Raw genomic sequence first — 9077 nt, forward strand, 5'->3', positions numbered from 1 at the left:
TTTTCCAAAATCAATTTAAAATAATAATTTTTTTAAAAAAATTATATATTTATTTATAAATATATTATTTTATTATATTAATTTAATGATAGTTGAATTTTGATTGAAATTTTGAAATACTAAATTTTTAATGGTACTAATTCAATAACCGATTGGATTTTAAAGCTTATGGAATAATAGAAGTAAAAAGAATAGAGTAAAAAAGAACAACAAAACAAACCCTGAGACGAATATGTAAGTATATTATTATTTGAAAATTTGCATTTATGCCAAAATATCCGTCCCCAACAGTAAATAAGGAAGAGAGAGAGAAGAGAGCATTCTAGACTCTAGAGAGTGAGAAACAGGGGAGAGAATGACAGTACACTTGAAGGGTGGCTGAGTAAGAGAGAGAGAGAGAAAGAGGGGTTTCAGGAGAGGAGACATGCCCAACTTGAACCCAACAACAGTAGTCATTGTACTTGCACTTTCTCCTTCTTCATTCCTACTTTCCCACTTCCCAAACGGTACTTCCCTTCACTTTACTTCACTTCACTTATCCTCTTTGTCTCTCCACTACATACTCATCCTTTTCTTTTATTTTTCATTCCCCTCTATGAGCTGCCTTTATTCTTTATTTATTTATTTATTATTTGCTTTTTGTTCTTTTATCGGTGTGCCTTCTTCTTTTCGTTTTCCTCTATTTTTGGCTGCGTTTCTTTCCTTTGCCTTTGCCTTGTTTTGTGATTTGATTTTATGTATGTGGGATCCAAGTGTTAGTATGGTCTAGGTGCTTTAACATGTTTCCCATTTGCATGTGGAGTTTGAGGTCACCTATGTCTTGTTGTTTAGGTCATTACTCACTTAAGATTTGGAAGAATTGCTTCTGAGGTAGTAAAAGGCTTTTTCTTTTTCTTTTTTCCTCTTAATTTTAAATTGCTGTGTCATATCTCTTTCCTATGTTCTTTCTCCTTCTGCGTTTTGGGCTGGGAAAAAAGGTTTGCATATTTTGGGAGGTTTCTTTTTTCTTTTTTTCTTCTTTAATCTTTATATTCTTTGATCGTCGAAATGATGAAAAACTATAAAGTAATAAGGAAAGAGTATATATGATAAATAAAAAAGCATAGTCAATACCAAAAAATGTCACTCAAAAAATAAACCAAAACATCGAAGCAATCTCTTCTCTTATCTCTTACAGTATAATATAATCCCAATTTCCAAGTGCCATATTTGTCTAGAAACTCCAATATGATGACTTCTATGGTCATAAAGAAATACAACAAGAAAACAAATGGCATAAGAACAAAATGAAAAATCATATGAACATGCCAGATAATCAATCTAATGAAAGACAAATGAAAGGATTCGCAAATTCTTGCATTCGGTGATTGTTGTCGTATTTACAATAATGAATAATTTACTCTTTGGAAGATTTTTGTTTTTTGGTAATTTCTCATTGGCTGTTGATTTTAAGATGGTCTTTCCAAGGTGAATATTTGGAGAATGGAGGCTATAATGATGAGCCGTACATGAATGAGTAATTTGAAATTTTCTATTAAAATATTCCTCTTTTTAATACAAGGTGAAAAAATTATGTAGAATACATATTATTAATAGTTTGTTATTATAATAGTTATTTCCCATCTCCATTTTTATTCCCAATCTTAATTAGCCAATTGATTTAACGCTACTTGGCAAAATCTCAATGCATTTTGTTATTGTTTAGGATCACTGAAAGGACAATTGTTTGCGATTAGTAGTAAATTAAGTGACTAATAAAATGCAGAACTGAAAGGACTAGACAAATAAGAGGTACATATAAGGATTTGAGGACTGAGAAAATTTAATCACGTGAACTTAAAACCTAGCTAAAATTGCATGCATTCTTTGTTCCCTTTTTCACTGCTGACGGCATGCTATATTTGTGATAGATGCATTCTGAGATGGTCTATGACAAGATAAGACTTTATTGTTTGTTATTGTCCAGTGAGATAAGACATTGCTTTTGTTATTCTTTTTGTTCTTTCACTATTTCACTACGTCGCAGTCAAGCCGTACAATTATGGGAGTAGTAGATTCTCTTGTTTAGGAAGTGGGAGTAGATTCATCTAGATAATTCTTTTCCATAACTTTCTTTCTAATTTTAAAGCATCTAAGCTGATTCTATTTGTTATTGTATTTGAGGTCTGTTAATGGATTCATTTTGCATTCCTTGAGATAATAATTAATAAAGCTATGAAATTTGGTGAACACATAACTCTAATAACTGTGTATATTCACTGGGGTGAACTTATCTTTGTGTATTAACATTGAAACCATTTTCTCAAGTCAACTTACGAATTTTGACTAGTGGCTTTGATGTTGAAGATTAGATGAAACCGTTTCTCTCGCTCAATTATCCGGATACGGCATTCGATTGTGCACAAATTGAATGCGATTACTCGATGGTATGTGAAACTTACCCTTTTCGATTTGCAACACTTTTACACCCTTTTAGAAGCTAAGTAGCTTTTGGTCCTTCAATTATAGGCTCATGGTTCCTATCCTTACGAAGATCCCTTTTTCGCCGGTTCATTAATTGCTTATGGACCACAGGGTATTGTAAGTGCACTTGGGATTTCGGATTTTGGTGATGTATAATTCCCATTACTTTTTTTTGTCTTGATTTTGCTAGTATCATGTTTTAATATGATTTCACTGTTTGTTTAAAATATTATAGAATCAACCCCAAATGTTGCCCCAGATGCTGGGATTGCAATCCACTAGAGTTGCTTTACCACTTGATCTTGCCGAGGATGGCCCCGTTTATGTCAATGCAAAACAATACCACGGTATACTGAGAAGGCGTCAGTCGCGAGCAAAGCTTGAGGCTCAGAACAAACTTATAAAAAATCGTAAGGTATGCTCTATAACATGGTGATGGTAGCTTTGCTTTTGTTCAGTAATCTTGTATGCATGAAATGAAAGAATTCTGCAAAATATATTGATTCTCTTTCTTTTCAGCCATATCTACACGAGTCTCGCCATCGCCATGCTTTGAATAGGGTGAGGGGTTCCGGGGGACGATTCCTGAGCACCAAACAGTTTGAACAATCTAATGCTGAAGTTGTCACCGGCGCGCATTCTAGCTCAGACACCAGCAAGGATGCATCCAAGGTTGAAAGTCATCTCTTGAGAACCGCTGGCAATGCATCTTCAATCACAACCTGCTCGGATCGGACGTCCTTGTCAAGCAACAGTGTTAGCAGGCAGCCGGAAGCGCAGCTGTTCCTGGCAGGCCCTGCAAACTTGGGCCGAGCTCCAGTGGTCCGGTGAGAGGTGGAACTGGACCACGCAAGATCGATCGAGCTTCATCGGTCAGGCAACTCATCCTTGGCTCTGTCACTTTACTTTCTACTTTGTGTTTTCATGTGGTGTTGTAAAATGTTAGTTTTAAAACTGAAGACTTCTACTAATGCCTTTTCTATGACGGGGCCTTTTCTACGTATTGTAATGTTGCTGTTGCATGTACTGGTCTTGTAATCTTGTTGAAGTGGATTGGATATATATATTTGTCATTTGTGATCCATTATCTGTATATTCAAAACTTTGAAACTGTGTCACAGCTTCTTTGTCCAAATTGGCAAATATTTGAGTCATACGAGACTATGTATGTGCTTCTACACATTTTGTACAAGGGAATTGTTATTTCAACATCACAACTAAAAAAGTAGTTTTAAGTTCATATTCCGCATAAAGCAACTTACCTTTCTATCCAATACTCCCGTCCTGTGCAAAGCAAAAATCTCTTCTTTCTTTCCATGACACATGCAATTCAAGTCCGTTCTTATTTTTACATACAAATTCACACTCCATACAAGTCTTTCTTCTTCTCCGTTTCCTCATCCTCAAATCCAAATTTTAACGTATCTTTCAACACAAAATCTCTGATCTCTGTTTTGTACTGGTTCAATTTGGTGCTGGTATCAACACAGGTGACAATAATGCTGGCGCTTAGCAGTGAGATCGAAACAACATTTGCGATTAGAAATGAATTTGATTGAAGAATACTATGAGGCTGAATTTGATTTGTTTAGAATTGATGCAAAGGATAAACTGAAGGCTCAAATTAGGTGTGAATCTTGTGGAATTTGAAGTTATTTTGTTGCAAATAATGGTTGAACTTGGATTTAGAATTGTTTTGCATGTTTTGCATAAGCCATTGTAAGACAAAATATATGGAATATAAGTTCGATACGAGAAAGAGAAGCACTAACATAAAGTGAAAATTAGAGACTACCACAAGTTAAGTGATTTAAGTATCTTCCACAAGATAATAGAGAATTCAAGTAAACTGGCCAAAGAATAGAGTACGTAGTAATTAGTAAAGGTGTTTAGGGGTGTTCATGTGTCGGATAAAAGTGGATTTGATGTGATTCAGACCCGCCCCGAAATATATATCGGGCTTATTTGTTAGACTCGAACCCGGTTCTAAACCCGATGAAACCTACACACTTTTGGGTCACGATTATATCGGGTAAAAATCGGGCCGTTAACATTAGTTTCTTGTAAGCTAACATGTGAAAATATCTAAATTTTCAAGACTCAAACCATTATTTCACATGGTAAAATTCACTTGGAAAAATATAACAAGAACTAACCCTTCTCTAAAATTAAAGCATAACCACAATCAATACTAATATTGTTTAATAACACCAAATATTTAAATTAATACAATAACACAATATTATGCATTAGTCTAAAGTCTTATGCATTTTAAACATGAAATATTAACTTATAGTCTTATAATGACTAATAACACAAAATATTAAGGTTTACAATACTTAAATTCCACATAAGAATGACCATCATCCATCACTAATAACACAAAATATTAATTGTGTATGATGACCGGGCTGAGTTCGGGTGACCCGAGTTATGACCCGGACCCGATCCGAAATAATGACCGGGTCTATTTTTGAGACCCAACTCTAGACCCGGTGAAATCGCACCAAATTAGCTCCTAAAATGTTTGGGGTCGGGACGGGTCATTGAGCCGGATCGGGCCATGTACACCCCTAAAGGTATTTTTAAAAAAACATAAATTCGTTAGCTGATTAAAAAATTTTAACCAAATTATAAATAACTGGTTTTTTGAAATGGTTTATAAATGATAACCAATTTAAAAAAACGATTGACCAAATTAGTAAAAATTGATATGTAAATCGGTTAGCCAAACCAAAAACAGTTTTATTGTTTGGAGTTTTGAAATTAGTTTTTTAAATATAATTGTTTAATAGATTTAAATTGATTTTATAATATGCAAAAAAGATTAAATTGATTTTTTAGAATGTTAGAAATCGGTTTATAAATTAAAAATTGATCTTTTTATAAAATCGATTTTCAAATGAAAAAGACGATTTTCATTGAAATCGATTATTTTTTTAAATTGTTTTTATATTTAGAATCAGTTTAAAATTGGTTTATTATTTTTATAATTAGTTTTTTTTTCCATTTAAAACCAATTTGGTTTGCTAACTACACCAAATTTCTAGTTAATTAAAATCCGATTTGGTTTTTTGGTTAATCTTAATTTCTAGTTAAATTATTTCTAGCGCTTTGTTTTATATATGATAAAAAAATAATTTTAAAATTTAAGAGTAAATTTCATTGTACCACTATTAAACCAACTATTTTAAATGGAGCAAAGTATTGAGTAGTAAAAAATTAGCATAAGGATAAGTATAATGTGATAGAGATGTAGATGCTTAGCTAAGATAGATGAGTAACTAAACACGTATTGACAAAATAAAGGTGGAGAATATAAAAGAAGAAGTTAAAGTAATGCCCATTATTAAAAAAGATGAGAGAATCTTATCTTATGTAGTTTGGGTATGTGAGAAGAAGATAAGTACAGTATCGATTAAAATGATGGATCAGATAAAAGATAAACAAGTGACAAAAAATAGAGAAAAACCTAAAACGACTCTATATGAGATGATAAAAAAAATTTATGTGTAAACGATTTTAATTAATAAAAATATGATCTGACACAATAATATCATTTGATCTATGTATTTAATTGATTTAGAGAATAGTTTGAAGTAAAAATAGTTATTGTTATTATAGTAATTCTAAAATATTTTGCAGCTAAATTTAAAGTTAGAAAAAAAATTTTAATATTTCAAAATATAAATCGAGAGTTTAGGCTCGAACTATATTTTAAGGAAGGGCATTACAATTGATCATGCAATAAAGGAAGGTTGAGTGCAAATATACACTACAACATTTTTAGTCTATGGCTATGATGCGTGAGCATCTTTTCTATTTTTTCTAGTGAAATTGTATTTGAATTGTTAAGTTTAATCGAGATTTAAATATCTTTTAGACACTATGAATACTACTTTGAGTCGTGTACATTTCTGTTTATTTCAGGTAGCATTCGGATGGATTTGATGGAGTTTTTGTAGAAGAAGAGAAGAAAGTGAATGGTGCTGTCAACCCAGACCTCTCTGCACTCCAACAGAAATAACTTGAGCTACAAAGATCCAATTGATGTGATTTCAGTGGAATTGGAAAGCTAACTTTCAGATCTTTCCAACGATATATAATAGTACACACTTCTTCTCCAGCAATTGGCCATACTGGCGCCTAACTTGACTATTTCCAAGTTAGGCGCCAAAAGAAGGATTTACTTTGAGTGTACGCTGCATAGGTGGCGCCTAACTTGGCTTTTCCCAAGTTAGGCGCCAAGACAAGAGGAAACCTTCAAGAGCTCACTGCCAAGGTGGCGACTAACTTGGGTTTCACCAAGTTAGGCGCCAGGTACAACCATCAGCACTCATTCTATTTGGCCAAGCTCAAGTCCAACTTCAACATCTTCAAGTTAGGCGCCAACCAAGCATAAATACATGGTCCCCACATCTATCAAAGGAAAGCCACGAAGATTTCATTCAATTTTGATTAAACTTTGTTTTATTTACAAATAGGAAAAGATATTATTTAGCTTTAGAAAATATATTTTACATTAATTAAGATTAGATATAATAGGAAAAGAATCAGCCCTTCGGGCTCTTCTCTTCTCTTGGACCTCATTCCGCACTTTATAGTTTTTCAAAACTCTAGTTTTCTCTCTGAGCCATGAGCAACTAAACCTCCACTGTTAAGGTTAGGAGCTCTATTTATTCTATGGATTAATACTATTACTTTTCTATTTTAATTCATGTATTGATTTCAATTTCAAGAATTGTTTTCATTCTTCATCTTATGAATCTGGGTGGAACGGAAGTATGACCCTTATTCTATTTGAGTTCTTGTAAAACTTGGAAAAGTAATTTACCTGAACAACAGCTTGAAAACAAATTCTCCTAAATCACTAATTATCTGGAATTAACGGGAGACGTGACATATAGTCCTCTTATATTTGGGTAATTAGGGTTTATGTGGCATATAAACTAGATTTGAACTTAACCCTCTAATTGGAATCAAGTGACCAAAGAATTGGCAGTTGATGAAGATTAGAGGAGACTAAAAAAGTTTAAGAAATTAGGGTTTAGTCACATATAGTTTGCCATGAATTGAATCTTGCATGATTAAAATAGTTGGTAAGAAAAGTTAATACGGAAAATAAATATCTCTTAAGCTTTAACTGTTTTCTCTCATATTATTCACACCAATTTACTATTTGCTTTCTGATATTCTGAATTTACTATTAATGATTTTGAACTCTTTAAACACCATTTTCTGTTTGTCTAACTAAGTAAATCACGCAATCATTGTTGTTTAGTCCATCAATCCTTGTGGGATCGACCCTCATTCACTTGAGGCACTACTTGGTATGATATGATGCACTTGTCGATTAGTTTGTGGGTTATAAATTCTGCACCAGGCTACAGTTTTTTTTGTCATGGTAAAAAATCGTAATCATAAAGGGTCTATGATCACGATTTTGACTATGACAAAAAAAATTCTGGTCATAATTTTTTAAAAAATGATATGGTACGGTTTTAGGAGTGACTTAAAAAGATTTATAGTCACAATTTTTCAAAAACTGATGACCTAAAAGGGGTCTAAATCACGGTTTAGGTAACCATTTTTGTATGCTACTAGGTTAGTTTTATTTTATAAATCATTGAACAATGAATGGTCATGAGCAAAGAGCAATAATAGATTCTTCAGTGTATGAATGTGTAGCATATGATTCTTTATGTGATGTAGAATAATCACCATTAATAGGCTGAAGAATATAAAAATGGTTGTGTTGTGAGAAGTTTTTTCAATTAATGAAGAAAATCTCATGTCCTAAGCTATTCAAGTTGTGATGTTAATGGTTTAACGAACCAGAACAGAAAGAGGAAGAGTAAAAGTTGAAAGAGAGAAAAAAATTAGTTCTTCTCATTTTAAAAATTTCAAATGAATGAAAACTGAAAATTGAAAAAGATGTTTTTGTGGCTAACCTTATGTACTCCTACTATGATTAATTACCATCAACATTAAACTATTAAAAAAATAATAAGCTAGGTAACACCCTCCCACAAGCTAGAATTGTATAAATCTAACAATCCTAGCTTAGAAACATTAGTAAGTAAATGACCCAGTGGCATAGTTTTAGTAAGAAAATCAGCAAGTTGATCTTTAGAACGAACTGGCATAAGATGAATGAGATCAGACAAATGCTTTTTACGAACAATGTGAAAGTCTACTTCAATGTGTTTAGTTCTTTCATAAAAGATGGGATTATTTGCAATGTGAATGGATGACTGGTTATCACAGAATAGAGTGATAGACTTTTGGAGCGGCAAAATCCATTAAGAAAGATAACCAACTAGCTTCACAAGTGGCAACAGCAAGAGACTTATATTCAGCTTTTGCAGAGAACTTGACAATGGTGGTTTGCTTCTTACTCTTCCAGCTAACGAGAGAGTTCCCAAGCATGAAGCAATAACTAGAAACGGAACGACGAGTATCGGCATAGGTACCCAGTCAGCGTTGGCAAATCCGATGAGATGCAGATTAGAAGTAGAGGAGAAGAATAGACCAGTTGTAGGTTTGTCTTTTAAATATCAGAGTACATGAAAAGCAGCCTGTAGGTGAGAAGTGGTTGCACAGTCTAAAAACTG

The 9077-nt window shown here is 33.1% G+C and overlaps 1 protein-coding gene across 6 annotated transcripts; it reads left to right on the forward strand.

The window, feature by feature from the left end:
• LOC107630492 (nuclear transcription factor Y subunit A-3) lies at positions 289-3598 on the forward strand. 6 transcript variants are annotated; one of them, XM_016333635.2, is made up of 5 exons: positions 290-506; positions 2347-2426; positions 2509-2580; positions 2699-2878; positions 2983-3598. In XM_016333635.2, the coding sequence occupies exons 2-5, from the start codon at positions 2352-2354 to the stop codon at positions 3292-3294; spliced, it is 639 nt and encodes a 212-aa protein (XP_016189121.1). In that variant the 5' UTR covers positions 290-506; positions 2347-2351; the 3' UTR covers positions 3295-3598. The 6 variants fall into 6 exon arrangements, with proteins under 6 accessions (XP_016189125.1, XP_020974519.1, XP_016189121.1 ...); XM_016333636.2 differs by having other exon boundaries at positions 291-506; positions 2330-2426; XM_016333637.2 differs by having other exon boundaries at positions 291-506; positions 2352-2426.

This window comes from Arachis ipaensis, chromosome B03 (assembly GCF_000816755.2).
Source record: "Arachis ipaensis cultivar K30076 chromosome B03, Araip1.1, whole genome shotgun sequence".
NCBI lineage: Eukaryota > Viridiplantae > Streptophyta > Magnoliopsida > Fabales > Fabaceae > Arachis > Arachis ipaensis.

Excerpts from the sequence above, each read along its gene's own strand:
- LOC107630492 (XM_016333635.2), top strand. The coding sequence starts at position 2,352 with ATGAAACCGTTTCTCTCGCTCAATTATCCGGATACGGCATTCGATTGT. Across the intron at positions 2,427-2,508 it reads TTGAATGCGATTACTCGATG|GCTCATGGTTCCTATCCTTA; the intron begins GTATGTGAAACT and ends CTTCAATTATAG. Across the intron at positions 2,879-2,982 it reads AACTTATAAAAAATCGTAAG|CCATATCTACACGAGTCTCG; the intron begins GTATGCTCTATA and ends CTTTCTTTTCAG.